Source organism: Protopterus annectens, chromosome 5.part0 (genome assembly GCF_019279795.1).
Source record: "Protopterus annectens isolate FY-2018-M chromosome 5.part0, PAN1.0, whole genome shotgun sequence".
NCBI classification, from domain to species: domain Eukaryota; kingdom Metazoa; phylum Chordata; order Ceratodontiformes; family Protopteridae; genus Protopterus; species Protopterus annectens.
Window position 1 is genome coordinate 1,367,463,585 of NC_056735.1, and position 17,801 is coordinate 1,367,481,385.

General features: G+C 35.7%; 1 protein-coding gene across 11 annotated transcripts in view; it reads right to left on the reverse strand.

Annotated features, from left to right (window-relative positions):
• The window catches only part of SYTL2 (synaptotagmin like 2), a 1,607,062-nt gene that overhangs the window by 13,019 nt on the left and 1,576,242 nt on the right, over positions 1 to 17,801 (reverse strand). For all 11 annotated transcript variants that reach the window (XM_044071181.1, XM_044071180.1, XM_044071175.1 and 8 more), the window contains one exon: positions 15,056 to 15,261. In XM_044071181.1, the coding sequence (XP_043927116.1) occupies positions 15,056 to 15,261 (206 nt within the window). The remainder of the gene's footprint in view (positions 1 to 15,055; positions 15,262 to 17,801) is intronic.

The following is a 17,801-nucleotide window of genomic DNA, read 5'->3' on the forward strand; positions in this document are numbered from 1 at the left end:
CACAAGCTATCACAATAAGTTGGACAAATTGTATAAATTAATGTTGAAATTTAAGACACTTACTATAGAGAATGAATATTTAAATGAGTGCATTAATAGAAATGTGGTTCCGAAAGGACTTAGGGTACATAAGTACCCTAATAATGTAATAGGAGGTTCTTTTTTTCATCAGGAATTGTTAAAAGTTTTTAACCAATGTGGTCTCGAAGTTTTAAAACTGATTATTCAAGAAAACAAAAGAGTGCAGGAATTGTTGCAAAGTGAAATACAGACTTTAGATCAACTTATTAAGGGAGATCTTATTTTTCAAATTAGGGAAGAAAGGGACAAATGCTATAAAGTAAAGGATGATATTGAATGGAAATGCAGCGATGTCATAGAAAGGAAAATAAGTAAATTAAAAAGAGATTTAAACGAGTATGAGAATAACACCCATTATCCCAAACCACCCTTTAAGAAAAATGATTATTACAAATATAGTGGTGATACCTTGGATGAAAATTATGAAAATGATGGTCAGGTAGGGGTTCATTTAGAATACGATAGTGAATTCCCACCCTGAGGAGAAATTCGTTCAATTCTTATAATAAACAAGATGGATATCAAAATTTTCAAAAAAGGGGGGGGAGAAGGGGGAGGGGGAGGTATTAGTCCAAATACACCCCACCCCTGATTCTGAGTTACATCATAATACAATTCAAGTTAATGGTACTAAGCATACTTTTGAAAATTTTACCATCTACAATTTCAGCAATATTATTCCTACTGAAACACATTTTCATTTGTTAAGTAAAGAGTTCAAATTTATTCCCTCTGTTAAGGGTGAATTGGTGAAAACTATTATAGATATGAAGCTTTTCTTAAGGAAAATCAATTTCAGTGTTTTGTTTGCTTCTACCAATTCAAATATTAAGTGTAATCTGCCTCCTCAGGATTCAGTTTTGATTAGAGAAGTACATACAACCCACCCTTACATCCTCAAATAAAAATTTTGATAATATGTTGGAAAATGAAATTAGAAAGTTGTATGAAGAAAAGGTTATGGAATTCAATCTTTCTAAGCAGGAAAATCAAATATTATATGACTTAAGCAACAACAGAGATTTGAGAGTAATGAAACCAGATATGGGGCGGTATTGTCTTCATGGAAAATATTATATATGAAGGAAAAATGAATTCTATAATAAATGATACTGTTAAATACACCTTGGTCTCACTTAATGAAATAAATTTAGCATATTGCAAAATTGACAATTTATTAGATAGTTTATTGTATGAAGGATCAATAGACAATAAAACCTTTGAATTTTTGCACGTGGCAAAACCAAGAATACCAATAATATTTGGAATACCTAAAGTCCACAAGAATCGGAAGACCCTCCTTTGAGACCTATTGTCTCGGCAGCAGGGTCTAAAACACTTCCCTTAGCAAAATTTGTGGACAATAAGGTAAAACACATAAGTAGTGAAAATCCATATATATTGAAAGATTCTTGGGATTTCTTAAGATGCATTGGTTCACAATTATATAATGAAGACCTACTATTTGTCACTGTGGGCGTAGTTGATCTTTTTTCATGCATACCACACCAAGAAGGCCTTAATATGTTTGAAGAAATGGTTTACAGAGATACAAAATTGACTCAGGCTGAAAAAGTGTAACTATAAGTTTAGTGGATATGGTATTAAGATATAATTTCTTTACTTTCCAAGGAGAATACTATCAACAGGTCCAAGGCACAGCAATGGGTGCAGCTTGTGGACCTATTTATGCAGATACAGTTTTAGCTAAGTGGGAGGATGAATATATAATTAATTCTATTTACAACAAATGTTGGACATTGTATCGGCGATATTTGGATGATATAGTCATATTTTGGATAGCAGGGGTAGACAAATTTTACGAATTTTGACTATATCAACAATTCCACAGATTTCTTAAAATTTACATATACTCTTTCATTGGAGAAGTTGCAATACTTAGATGTTGAAATATACAAGACAGGAAGTGATTTTGCAACTAAGATCTTTAGGAAGCAAACCTTTTGCAACTCCTTCCTTCACTTCACTAAGCACACCCCTCACACTGTAAGAAAAATATTGTAAAAGGTCAGTTTGTGAGGGGTAGTAGAATGACCAGCTAGTGAAGATTTTTGGCAGAATGCAACTTACTTACCAGGATGTTTGAAGAAAGGGGCTACCCAAGCAATTTCATAATGAAGTTGAGAAATGAGGTGGAAATGGGGAGAAACACCAAATTTCAGCCAATAAAGGGACAAAGCAATATTATCCAAATGGTAGAAAATAAAACAACTTGTAGTGAAAAGAACCAGGATTTGAACAAGCTTTAATTATGGAATACAATGTGTCCAACATTCGAGTTAGTGAAATATTTAGAAATGAATGGAAAAAATTTTAGCTTTAACTGATATAAATGGCATCAATAATTTGATGACAAAAATTGTATATAGAAATTCTAGGAGTATAAAGAATATTTTTGAATCCCAATCAAAGCATAATAGAATAAGTTATGGAATAGATGGACAAGAAAAGAAAGGTAGTTATAAGTGTGGTCATTGCAACCAATGCCAATATATGTCAAATGCTACGGAAATAATTATTCCTAGTAGGAATAACATAATAATAAAGAGCAAAGGTTTTTATAATTGTGAGACCAAGGGGGTAATTTACATAAGCATTTGTAAAAAATGCAATTCCTTCTATATAGGAAAGACTGAACGTACCCTGAGGAGGAGAATATACGAACACTATTATGAGATTTCCAAGGCTAAAGACACTAATGCCCTGTATAGGCATACAGAAGAGTGTGAAGAAGCTGTTTTCAACTTTTTTGTTATTGAACAGGTCAAAAAGGATTTAAGGGGAGGTTTATGGGAAGAAAGAGTAGCCTATAGGGAATTATGGTGGCAAATTTTTCTCAATGCTACAAAAAAACCAGGCTTAAATGAGAGTGTTTCAATAACATCAGTACTCAAAATTAAATCTGCTGACATTTAAAAACAACAAACAACAAATATAAAACCTTTACTTGTAATTTGCATTCACGACCACTAGATGGTGTTTTTCATTCATAAAAAGTAATGATTTGCAATGAATTTGTGTCTCATTATCTTAAATAGAAAAGTCTTTTTTCAAATATAAAAGAAAAAATTTTTTTTTTTCCTGCACTCTATCAATTTTTGTGATATGAATATCAATTCTATATATCTTGGATATTTTATATTTTAAAAGTGTATTTTTTATTAACAATATGTAAATTTTGGGTCATTTATTTTTAATGATATGTGTTTTTAATATTCATGATAGGCAGTAACAGATTGGTTGTTTCTTGATGCACATCGACTGATTGGATACTTTTGAAAAATAACAGTATTTATAATGCATATAATTTATTAATTTCAGCATTATCTGATGAAGTCTTTGTCATTGGAGACGAAAACGCAATTTTGTCAAGAGCGTTAATCTGCAGTTTTATATGTTCGTGTCTTACTTGGTGGAATTAAACAGTGGAACCTTTGCTGGTGTGTTTCCTGCCTTCTACTAGGCTGTTTTGGAGTTTTTCTTGGTTTTGGTCGTTTTCTACACTTACTGGTTTCGTGTTTTGCAACCTTGATGGAAGGAGGAACGCCAAAGGAAGAGATGGGGGAATCACGGAGACTGATAGGTCAATTAACGCAGCTTATTGACCTTTTGACGCCATTATGCCAGACGCTATGCCGGAAGCAAGGGGAGAGGTTACCAATGGATTGGAAAGGACTGAACGGACCGAATGGTCAATGGGAGCCAAATCGAAAGAAAACGCCGCAAAAGTGCTCTTACACACAGCGACTTAGAAGGGGAACAACTTTATGCTGAAACATTCAATCCGGCTAAGACGCCAATGGTTTTGGCGCCAACGGAACCTGAAAATGGATCTACTTCTTTGCTGGCTGAAGCCAGCGATACTCGGATAACCCCACAAACGCCAATAGGAGCAAAGGTACTGTGAATTATTCTTTCCACAACTCGTGGAAGAAAAATGATATTAATGATTGGCTGAAAATGCCTTTCAATATACAGTTTAAAAGCGGACAAAAACATTTTTCTAGTGATGGCACAAGCTATCACAATAAGTTGGACAAATTGTATAAATTAATGTTGAAATTTAAGACACTTACTATAGAGAATGAATATTTAAATGAGTGCATTAATAGAAATGTGGTTCGAAGGACTTAGGGTACATAAGTACCCTAATAATGTAATAGGAGGTTCTTTTTCATCAGGAATTGTTAAAAGTTTTTAACCAATGTGGTCTCAAGTTTTAAAACTGATTATTCAAGAAAACAAAAGAGTGCAGGAATTGTTGCAAAGTGAAATACAGACTTTAGATCAACTTATTAAGGGAGATCTTATTTTTCAAATTAGGGAAGAAAGGGACAAATGCTATAAAGTAAAGGATGATATTGAATGGAAATGCAGCGATGTCATAGAAAGGAAAATAAGTAAATTAAAAAGAGATTTAAACGAGTATGAGAATAACACCCATTATCCCAAACCACCCTTTAAGAAAAATGATTATTACAAATATAGTGGTGATACCTTGGATGAAAATTATGAAAATGATGGTCAGGTAGGGGTTCATTTAGAATACGATAGTGAATTCCCACCCCTGAGGAGAAATTCGTTCAATTCTTATAATAAACAAGATGGATATCAAAATTTTCAAAAAAGGGGGGGGGAGAAGGGGGGGGGTATTAGTCCAAATACACCCCACCCCTGATTCTGAGTTACATCATAATACAATTCAAGTTAATGGTACTAAGCATACTTTTGAAAATTTTACCATCTACAATTTCAGCAATATTATTCCTACTGAAACACATTTTCATTTGTTAAGTAAAGGGTTCAAATTTATTCCCTCTGTTAAGGGTGAATTGGTGAAAACTATTATAGATATGAAGCTTTTCTTAAGGAAAATCAATTTCAGTGTTTTGTTTGCTTCTACCAATTCAAATATTAAGTGTAATCTGCCTCCTCAGGATTCAGTTTTGATTCGTAGAAGTACATACAACCCACCCTTACATCCTCAAATAAAAAATGTTGATAATATGTTGGAAAATGAAATTAGAAAGTTGTATGAAGAAAAGGTTATGGAATTCAATCTTTCTAAGCAGGAAAATCAAATATTATATGACTTAAGCAACAACAGAGATTTGAGAGTAATGAAACCAGATAAGGGGGGCGGTATTGTCTTCATGGAAAATATTATATATGAAGGAAAAATGAATTCTATAATAAATGATACTGTTAAATACACCTTGGTCTCACTTAATGAAATAAATTTAGCATATTGCAAAATTGACAATTTATTAGATAGTTTATTGTATGAAGGATCAATAGACAATAAAACCTTTGAATTTTTGCACGTGGCAAAACCAAGAATACCAATAATATTTGGAATACCTAAAGTCCACAAGAATGCGGAAGACCCTCCTTTGAGACCTATTGTCTCGGCAGCAGGGTCTAAAACACTTCCCTTAGCAAAATTTGTGGACAATAAGGTAAAACACATAAGTAGTGAAAATCCATATATATTGAAAGATTCTTGGGATTTCTTAAGATGCATTGGTTCACAATTATATAATGAAGACCTACTATTTGTCACTGTGGGCGTAGTTGATCTTTTTTCATGCATACCACACCAAGAAGGCCTTAATATGTTTGAAGAAATGGTTTACAGAGATACAAAATTGACTCAGGCTGAAAAAGTGTAACTATAAGTTTAGTGGATATGGTATTAAGATATAATTTCTTTACTTTCCAAGGAGAATACTATCAACAGGTCCAAGGCACAGCAATGGGTGCAGCTTGTGGACCTATTTATGCAGATACAGTTTTAGCTAAGTGGGAGGATGAATATATAATTAATTCTATTTACAACAAATGTTGGACATTGTATCGGCGATATTTGGATGATATAGTCATATTTTGGATAGCAGGGGTAGACAAATTTTACGAATTTTTTGACTATATCAACAATTCCACAGATTTCTTAAAATTTACATATACTCTTTCATTGGAGAAGTTGCAATACTTAGATGTTGAAATATACAAGACAGGAAGTGATTTTGCAACTAAGATCTTTAGGAAGCAAACCTTTGCAACTCCTTCCTTCACTTCACTCGCGCACACCCCTCACACTGTAAGAAAAACATTGTAAACCCTCCGTGTGTGAGGGGTAGCAGAATGACCAGCTAGTGAAGATTTTTGGCAGAATGCAACTTACTTACCAGGATGTTTGAAGAAAGGGGCTACCCAAGCAATTTCATAATGAAGTTGAGAAATGAGGTGGAAATGGGGAGAAACACCAAATTTCAGCCAATAAAGGGACAAAGCAATATTATCCAAATGGTAGAAAATAAAACAACTTGTAGTGAAAAGAACCAGGATTTGAACAAGCTTTAATTATGGAATACAATGTGTCCAACATTCGAGTTAGTGAAATATTTAGAAATGAATGGAAAAAATTTTTAGCTTTAACTGATATAAATGGCATCAATAATTTGATGACAAAAATTGTATATAGAAATTCTAGGAGTATAAAGAATATTTTTGAATCCCAATCAAAGCATAATAGAATAAGTTATGGAATAGATGGACAAGAAAAGAAAGGTAGTTATAAGTGTGGTCATTGCAACCAATGCCAATATATGTCAAATGCTACGGAAATAATTATTCCTAGTAGGAATAACATAATAATAAAGAGCAAAGGTTTTTATAATTGTGAGACCAAGGGGGTAATTTACATACGCATTTGTAAAAAATGCAATTCCTTCTATATAGGAAAGACTGAACGTACCCTGAGGAGGAGAATATACGAACACTATTATGAGATTTCCAAGGCTAAAGACACTAATGCCCTGTATAGGCATACAAAAGAGTGTGAAGAAGCTGTTTTCAACTTTTTGTTATTGAACAGGTCAAAAAGGATTTAAGGGAGGTTTATGGGAAGAAAGAGTAGCCTATAGGGAATTATGGTGGCAAATTTTTCTCAATGCTACAAAAACCAGGCTTAAATGAGAGTGTTTCAATAACATCAGTACTCAAAATTAAATCTGCTGACATTTAAAAACAACAAACAACAAATATAAAACCTTTACTTGTAATTTGCATTCACGACCACTAGATGGTGTTTTTCATTCATAAAAGTAATGATTTGCAATGAATTTGTGTCTCATTATCTTAAATAGAAAAGTCTTTTTCAAATATAAAAGAAAAATTTTTTTTCCTGCACTCTATCAATTTTTGTGATATGAATATCAATTCTATATATCTTGGATATTTTATATTTTAAAAGTGTATTTTTTATTAACAATATGTAAATTTTGGGTCATTTATTTTTAATGATATGTGTTTTTAATATTCATGATAGGCAGTAACAGATTGGTTGTTTCTTGATGCACATCGACTGATTGGATACTTTTTGAAAAATAACAGTATTTATAATGCATATAATTTATTAATTTCAGCATTATCTGATGAAGTCTTTGTCATTGGAGACGAAAACGCAATTTTGTCAAGAGCGTTAATCTGCAGTTTTTATATGTTCGTGTCTTACTTGGTGGAATTAAACAGTGGAACCTTTGCTGGTGTGTTTCCTGCCTTCTACTAGGCTGTTTTGGATTTTTTTCTTGGTTTTTGGTCGTTTTTCTACACTTACTGGAATTTCATTTTATAAATCTATGAAAATCCATACAAGATAGCTATAGACTGCTATTTGAAAACAACGTAAGTAAAGTAGATTGGCTAGCAAATACAGAATTTAGTTGCACAGTTTCTGTAGTGGAATCTCTTCTATCTTCTAGCAATGTAAATTCAAAAGATTCTGAATAATATTATGGTCTTAGGAGTCAGAAATTAAACAAGTCTGTTCCCACTTTCTGCCATGGTGCCTCTGGAATGTCACATTCAACCAGCAAAGGTACATTTTAAAACAAAAATCAGATTCATGCTTGTGTATACACCTGTCCACACATCTATTTCAACATGCTGGTATCAGCAGCGAAAAAGATACTTGCTAATCACTGAGTAGTGCACTCCCAGAAGTGTATACTTTCTCAGCACTTAAACTATGAAGACAGGGAATGTGGGGGCTGGACATAATCTTTGGGTAACACAGGGAAGTTCTAGCTATTCACTAATCAGCTCATTCTGCTATAACAAAGGTTTATATTTCACTGACAGATGTCTGTATCTTGCCCAAATAATTGTCACCATCATCCTTTATGCTAGCAGAAAGTCTATTGCTTCATGTACTGTAATTCTATTTTCTGTAACCACTGAAATCAAAAATGATAATGTGAGACAGAACATCTAGACAGGTTAGTACATGTGAAAAAAAGCAAATATAATCCTGATACATCTGCTGCAAATTCAGGTAGAATTATAGTGACTGTTTTACAATTACCATTTCTGACCTGCTGTTTATGGTGCTGTCATTATTTTATTCAAATAAGCTTTATATCCCTAACATGGATGCATAAGGTAGCCACAGCAGATATTTGCCCTTCAGTACTCAAATGCTAATACATTTCCTCATTTACAACATTCATCAAGCGATGTTGCCATTATAGTGCTATAAGGACAGTAGATACAATTACACCTACCTAAAACTACCCCAAACAAGCTCTACTATGGCTGCCTGCACTGGCACCTGTTTGTATGTACTCCAAGCAAGGTCCATCATCCCTGTCCACACTGGCACCTGTCTGCATGTAACCAAGCAGGCTCCATTATCCCTGTCCACACTGGCACCTGTCTGCATGTACCCAAGCAGGCTCCATTATCCCTGTCCACACTGGCACCTGTCAGCATGTACCCAAGCAGGCTCCATTATCCCTGTACACACTGGCACCTGTCTGTATGAAGTATCCCAACTGCTAATTCTAAAGACACATCCACTTCAGTCTCACAGGTCTGCTTTGTCAATATTGCTATCATCTCCAGAATTATGACTGCAGCAATCCTTTCTTCTGTTGTCTAGTGAGCTTAATACCAACACAATTAAATAGTAAAAAATATATATAGTAAGCTACTATATAATTACCAATATTAATGAAAAAGAAAGGTCAATATTTATTAGGCAATGTGTACTGCCTCACCCCAATAATTTGCTCTTCCTTGTTTTTTGAACTGTATGAAGTAAGGTAGAAACTAATCAATATAATGACTGATGTGATTACACTGCTATAGGAAATGACTAGTGTAGTTGAGAGAATTCATAAATATGCTATACGATGAAAGAAATTTAAGGCAGTACAGAAACAACTGATGCTTTTTTGGTATTGCTCAGAAACTAGATGACACAGTGTATGAGTCTAGGGCTGCATTAATTATTATGCATTTTTACAGTTTAAGTTATTTTCTGTTTTTTTTTTTGTTAACCATACTAACAGGCTGACCCACAACACAGTCTTTTAAGTCATAACATGGACCAGCACGCAATATTTACAGCACACAGTTTTGTACAGACAAAACGGATATAATAAAACAAAATAGTGGTAAATATGTGTACCATGTTGTGTACATGCAGATGTTTTAGGGAGAAAGACTATTGATACAACCAAGGATGAACAGAGATGTAGGAGGAATCAGATTTCTTACAAATGGTTTGAAGGCAGGAGGATGGAATACTTCTGGAATGAGCCAAGCAATCTTCCAGGGCAAAGATGAGTGGAGCACAAGTTGCTTGGAAAAGCAGTTGGCTCAATTAGCAGGACAGAACAGAAGAAACTCATTACTAGTTGTTCCGAAATGTGAGAGTCGTTTAAATAACAGTGATTTTTTTTTGTCTAGTGCAGCTGCCAGATTTTTCTCTTTGCATATGGCAAATTAAAAGCACTGATCTAATTACTTGTGTAAGTGAGTTTCATAAACCAGAGATAGCACTACAGATGTTCCTGTTCCCAAAGAAGGTCTTAGTCTCAGGGATCTTAAGCACAGAGATGGTGCGAACTCTGAAGAAGAGCATAACACAGCACCAGCCTCCTGGGCTGGGAGACTCTGCCTTGGGGAATTAAAACAGTTGTAGGGGATTAGCTTGTGTATTATTACTGTAAGTTGCATCTCAGCTCTGGCTTTGATGGGAAGCATCTACATCTATGGAACTGGGAGAAGTCACATTCTCTGCAAAGATATGCAATGCTATCACATTAATTTGGCAGAAGCTCTCCAGTAACAGAAGGGAATATTTAAACTTTTGTTAGGATTGCATCTTTCTCTAGGGTACTCATCTGACTATTTGTTTTTATTTAATATACTGCAGATATGGTTAATGCAGACAAATGATTTGTGCCAAAGTCACGAATTAAAGCTAAAAGCAAAAAAACAAAACAAAACACTATTATTCCCTTTGGGAAAGCTGACATCCCTGCTAATTACATTATAACCCCCTAAATGTGGACCCAGTGGTATGTGATCTGGGTACTCAGGTTGACAGCAATCTAAACTTTGACCACCATGTATCCACAGTAGTAAGGAAATCCTTTTATGTGGCACATCTTATAAGTAAAGGCATTGCATCTAAATATAAGGATGTTATAATTCTATTATACTTGGTCCCCATCACACCAATAATCAAGTACAATGCACCCCTTTGCATGCACCTCACCAGACATCTGTAACAATTGAAGATACCATGGAGGTTTCTCACAAAGAAATGACAGGGTATAGAAAACAAGTCTTACGCAGAAAGACTGAAAGCTCTGTCACTGTTTTCTGTCTCCTACAGGTTGCTAAGGAGTAAACTGTGCCTAGCTTACATGGCACTCTCTGACCCAGCCATGATGTAAATGCTACACATTCATAAATTAAACTGCATGAGAGGCACTCGCTCCAGGGAACTTAACCTGACACTTTTCTGCAACAAGCTTCCTTCCTTACCCTCTTCAAATGCCACCTAAATCAATGGATGGGTGACCGCAAATTCACTCCTGGAGTGGCACCCATGTCCCTCCTGGAGAGAGGAAGTCCCTTACCTCTGTGAACTTCTCTCACCTAATGAACAACAACTGGGGCAACTCGGAACAAATATGGCTAGGTTTGTATGGGCTCTAGCTCTGTAAGCTAGTAACCTTCTGTGAACCTATGAACCTAACATGATTACTTTAGGGTTCCCCTCCCATCACCATTCTGAACCATTCATTCCTCTTGTAGGAGAGAGAGTCAAGCATGTTCACTACTCAGCAAAAGTAAACGTCCAATGGCCCATTCATTCATTGCTTGAGTGGAAGTTTTAGGTGCTAAATCATTCACCCAGGAGGTGACATTCAGGTGTTTGGGAGTAAGTCGTTAGTGACTGTGCAGGCCCCCTCTCCCAATCTTAATCCTTCTCCATGGCAGTTATGACTTCTGAAATTGCTGCTGTTCTAGAAGAGGAAGTAGGCATCATTGCACACATGACCAGGCCCTCAGGCTTGTGTGCTCTGTGGTGATTACCCTGGTCTGATGTTAAACAGCCTTTGACCCCCTCCCCGCCACTGGGTGAGTGATGCCTGCATCCATCCTCCCCATCCTGGCACCCTTAGCACCTGAGCTGCGACTCAGACTCAGGTTTTCTGGCGTGTGGTCATGACTTTATCCCTCTAACCCTGAAGATGGGCTCACCAATATGCTAATCACTTAAAAAGCCATCAGTTATTTATGTAGTCTGAGACAGAAAACATTACATTGATACCAGAAATGAAGATGAGGGGTCTAATAGTATCCTAAGAGATTTAAAATCCACATTAGCTTTAGTTTCTGGGCATCTAAAACTAAACTTTCAGGGGACATTCATAATCAGATTGTGGATAACAAAGGGCACTGCTTTATTAATAACTAGAGTGATGTTACAATGATGGGTTTTATACCATTTCTATATCAGGGTGAAAGTGCTGGTCAGTAGGGGATCCTAACCATATGAAGAAGAAACCATTAACAGACAACAGTGCACTCACATAGGGGAGTTTCAGGGTAAAAGTATTAATGAACAAAGAAAACATGCCCACAGCCTTTAATAACCAGGCAATATTATAAGGTGGGGAGACAAGGTGTCTTTAATTTAAATGACTGTCAGAGAGGTCATCTGTGAAAAATGAAAATTAACCTCAAAAAGGCCTAGGCATTCCATTCTTGACAAATGGAGCTGATGGTCAATCGTATCAAACATTTAGCCAAATCAATGGAAAACAATCTTGTGATGTGTTTGTAGGTCATAGTATGTAGTGTGGACATTGAATTAAACACCAGATTATTGTCAGTGACTCAGCATCTGTAACTTTAGTACCTGCTTAGATCATGCAAACACACATTCTGAAGGAGCCCCAGTCCCCCCATTTTCAGAGACCTTTCAATAGGTAGGAGAAAGCAAGGATGCTTTGCTTTTAGGCTGCCAGTTTCCAGCTTTCGAGGAATACAGATGTACATTCTGATACTACAGAGGTGTGTGCTACAGACTTGTTGATGTGAATTGGGCAACCATTTAGAAATTTGACCATTTAGACCATAACTGCAAACTGTGACAGTTTGAAGAGTAATTCCCTCACATCATGGGATGAAACAATACTTCTGCAAAAAAAAAAAAAAAAAAAAAAAAAAAAAAAAAAAACCGTAACTATGAAGGGGGGGGGGGGGGGGCTGTCCTTAACCTCCATGTACAGTGAACCTGGCGTTCTTTATATAAGTATTGGGGGGTATAGCCCACATGTATGGGGTGTGCTGGCAGCTTTGCCCAGTTTTAGAAATACACTACAATGAATGAACTTTCAGTTTACTTTTTATAGATCTTAAGTACATTCTGTGTAACTGAGTTTAACTTCTATATCAATGCCAAATCAAAAATGATAAGTTCTCAAAAAAGTGATACTGAGTTAGTTAGTATGCTGTTACTTTTATTAACAATGAAATTAATAGTGACCAGCTGAGGGAAATTTCAATAAATAACGCAGAGGCAAAAGAATGTGCATTTAGGTTTTGGGTGGGGTGTCAGAAATTGAAAAAGTGAAGTTCAGGTGAGGCAGATACGCAATTAAGTGCAAATGTGGTACCTAGTGATCCATAACGGAGGAACATGAAACAGGAGACAGAAAGAAGATGCATTGTTTGTCTTTCTGGTTGACAAGTAGCAAATGTGTATGTGACTATTGTCAGGTCAGGGTTAGAGTAAGGTAAGGGGACAGATGCAATTTTTTCAGTTGATTGGATGTAAGTGCCAAAACTTTCTGACATTTGGAAAGTTTTATCATTTGTGGATGGAAGCGTGTTCAAGTATCTGTAGGTTAGCATTAAGTAAATGGATCAATGTATTATTGTGCATGTGTTGGTGAGTGTGGTGTGTGTCCAAGTGTCTTGTGTAGTGGTGATGGTGCAGAGGTGTTTTCTTTCTAAGGTAAGCAGAAGGGTTGTGATTGCTGCACCTTACTAACACATGCTAACTCTTACCCTAACCTTGGCCTGTGTCTAAACTCAGCCCGACACCTTACCTTACAAAACCCCTTTCCATAATGCTACTACTATTCAGGCAAAGGCAAATTACATCGGAAGTTAGTTACTGGGTTAATGGACTGCAAAAGAAACTGGTTTTCCTTTTGTGATCTTTTGTTTTTCAATGTTTTAGGTTTTTGGTGTTTTTATATATACATATATATATATATATATATATATATATATATATATATATATATATATATCACACACACACACACACACACACACACACACACACACACACACACACACACACACACACACACACTTTTATATACATGAACATTATACATACACAAGTCTATTCTTGTTCTTTGAGCTGCAGTACATTATCTCACAGTCTGTCAATCACAATTCACTGACTATCAGATCAATGAGCCTCAGGAACAGATTTTAACATGGCTCTCTAGGGAGATGCAAGCCTAGTTATCTGTAGTACATATAACTAATGAATCATTATGAATGGAAAAACTGTGCTTAAAAATTTCCAATGTCACAAGAAGGTGTTTGACCATCTGAATACAAACATCTATCTATATCTACATCTATATCTAATCTATAGTTATTTACCTATCCACATTAAATTTATATGGGTTCCATGAATTTTTTTTGAGATAACATTCGTTTGACTACAACCATGGTAATAGGAGAGTGCTGGACTTGCTCCACCTCATGCACGATCCACGTTAAAGTCCATTCTTGAGTTTTGCTAAAACGTGATAACTATCTGTTAAAAGTTGTGAATGGTTAACCAGCCTGGGTTGTGACTGAAAATGATTTGTGTGTGTGTGTGTGTGTGTGTGTGTGTGTGTGTGTGTTCTTGAAATAGAAGTCATACACACAGTTTTTACATAAAGTACATATTACAGAGATTACAGGGAGGCCGAGGTGGTGCAGCCGTTAGCGTTGCCGCCTCACAGCAAGAGGCTCTCTGGTTCGATCCTCAGCTGGGATGCCTTCTGTGTGGAGTCTGCATGTCCTCCCTGTGGTCATGTGGCTTTCCTTCGGGTGCTCCAGTTTCCTCCCACATCCCAAAGACATGCTGTGGGTGGATTGGACACTCTAAATTGGCCCTAGGTGTGTGCGTGTGTGCCTTCTGTGGAAGGTTGGGTGCTGGGCTGGCAACTCGACACTGTAAAACTCCACTGCCAATCATAAGTGGACAGGTGATCTGCTGTTGTGATGCCTAACCGGGAAAAGCTGAAAGAAGATATATTCCAAAGATTTCAAAACTGTTGCACTATAATGGAAATTAAGTTGCTTGAAACTGAAATGCTAAATATATATTAAAAAGATTTCTAAAAGGAATGAGACATCATTCATGTCTCAGAATGTCATAGCAGTCTAGTCTTACTTTGGTGGTGATTAATGTCTTTTTCAGGTATGATCACTGCAGTACAGATGATATTCATCTTGTAGGAAGGTATGCTTATGGTGTGCAGAAGAACTCACAGGTATATCTACATTCATAGTACAGTTAACCTAAACTTTAGTCTGCACAGCTTCAAAACTAATGGAAATGCGGCAGTACCTGTGCCACGACCTAGTCGGAGACCTCCCAAGTAATGGTTGACCAACCGATCATGGTCCCAGACTGTTAACTCTACACAGGCTTCTTCTAGGTCCTCTTTCCTGAATCCATCATATACCATAGTATGGTTAAAGACAGGATCTGTTGTCTTCTTTACTATTCTTGTTTTTTGCCGGCTCTTACGACTTGTGTCTGGCAGAACAGAACTTGGAAGAAAGAAAAAAAAAAATCACAGTTAGAATACAACAAAGGATGTTTTACCTTACAGCAGTAAATGCAATTCTCTGAGTTGTAACCAGAGGGACTATAATGAATTGTTAATTTGTTTCTGTTATGCTCAGGATGAAATCTTTAGTAGAGCAGTAAACACATAGGACTGCATTCCTTTTATTCTATAACTGTAATATAGTGTTGTCTCCGTCCACTTTTTTTGCCACTATAAAGATACTTTACTCAGTGCCTTCAGTTTATAAACCCTTCCCTTATTCATTATACTTGTTCATAATTTAGGCTTGGTGTCTGCTAACATTGTCAAGAAGTCAGTGTCAAGGTTAAATTGACAGGTACAGTTTATCACTTGTGGCTTTCATAGCTTTGGTTACTTTCTCTGCTAACAAGAAACTATTTTCTCAGCTTAGATTGTTGCTTCTTTTGTGGTACTCTCCAAAAGCACATCAGTAAGGAAATTTCTGTTTACTCCAGCTTCTGTTTCCAAAATGTATACAGTATATAACTGCACATAATATAAAAGAAGACACACTGAAAAAGAATTAAACACGGTCACCTATCACTAGATAGATGATACAGATATTAAACAGTGGTGATGAAAATAAACGAGTTACAAACTGGAGAATGCCATAAGAATAGAGGAGTCTGAAGGGAATGGAAAACTTAAAAAACAAATTTGGTCAGTCTGTTTAATGAAGCTGGGAGCTTAAAAAAATATATATAAGATCAAGCTGCTTGCAGATCCAAAGATAACTCCAGCAGCACAGCCTCACAAGACAGTTCCTTTTCATCTTTCATTTATGAAAAAAGGCTGAAGAATTGTTGGAAAGCTGCAAAAATGGATATTATTGAAAAAGTGATCAGGCCTTGCAAAATGGGTTTCATAAGTGTAAGTACACCTTCGCCTACTCTTAAAAAAATCTCTCCCAATGAGACAGCCTCAATTAAACCTAAATAGTTAAAAACAAACACCGCTGAGCAAAACAATGGAGGATTGCAGTCTCATTTAAATCACAAGTAGCTCCTAAATCCAATAGCCAATGATGTAAATAATCCAAGTGCAGGCGAGGTATGTAAAAAGCAGGTTTATTAATAAAAGAGGTGGCGCATGAGCTTCTTCAGACCTATACAACTAAACTGTCTGTAAACATCAGTTTAAAAAGCCAAAAGCCAAAAGCCAAAAGCCATTTTGGCTTTTTAAACTGATGTTTACAGACAGTTTAGTTGTATAGGTCTGAAGAAGCTCATGCGAAAGCGCTCACCTCTTTTTATTAATAAACCTGCTTTTTACATACCTCGCCTGCACTTGGATTATTTACATCATTGGCTATTGGATTTAGGAGCTACTTGTGATTTAAATGAGACTGCAATCCTCCATTGTTTTGCTCAGCGGTGTTTGTTTTTAACTATTTATCTTTGAGCTTGTTGTTCCGTTGAGCATTCACTCCACTGGTCCTCTTTATTCATTATAGACTCAATTAAACCTAGACTAAGGAGACGTAGAAATATTAGATGAAATATTTATACCTATCTTTACACATATAGTATAGATGTTTTTATGGAGATATATGCATGAGTTATATGCACATGTATATTTTTTATGCATTTATATATTTCATATATATATATATATATTTTTTTTTTTTTAAACTATTCTCAATCATCCTATATATTTTATTTATATGTTTTATATGTATATGTCTGATTTTATGCATTTATAATTATACTTGTTTCATATACTGAATGTTCTTCATATAGTTTTGTTTTGAACATCTCCCCTTTAAAGTGTTTCATTTAATTAATCAGTTAATTGAGTGTTATATATATTTCAACACTGGTGTCAGTTTTTTTGTTGAAGATCTGAAGAAGCTTGTACATAGCGAAAGCGCTTATCTTTTGGAGAATAAAGTTTTATCTGGTTACACAGATGCTTTGAGATATCTGGACTGCCTAAAATTTTTTATATTTGCTTCACTCCTGTCCCTTCTTTTTTATTGATTTATTTACATTTTTATCCTGGGAAGGAGTGTTTGCCTGGTTTGACAGCGGCTCTGTTTTTTACTATTAATTAGGATAGATACAAGGTAGCAAATAGTGACAAGGACTATAATGAAGTATTCGGTTGGCAGGAGCTGGTGTTGTGGGGTTCAGTTTTTTAATGTATTTTTTGATGGTATTTGTCTGGATGGTTCTTGAATAGAGTTGCAGTGTAGAGCTATCATCTGGCGTTTTTTGGTGGGGGGGGTATAGGTTATTATTGTTTGAGTTGAGCGTAGTATAGGATATGCAGTGTTTGTTGAATTTGTCTGCAGTGTCTTGGCTGTTTTCTAATGGGAAAGGATTTGGGGTAGGTTTTCTGTTTTAGGAGGTTGTTTAAATGTTGTCAAACTCTTTTTTCTTTTGTATGTACAGCCTAGTTTGTGAAGAAGTTCTTTTTACTATAATGATCTTTTGCTTTTGTGTGGTTTCTGAGCCATGTATCTAGGTAGGACTGCTTCCTAGTTTTGTGCCATTGTTT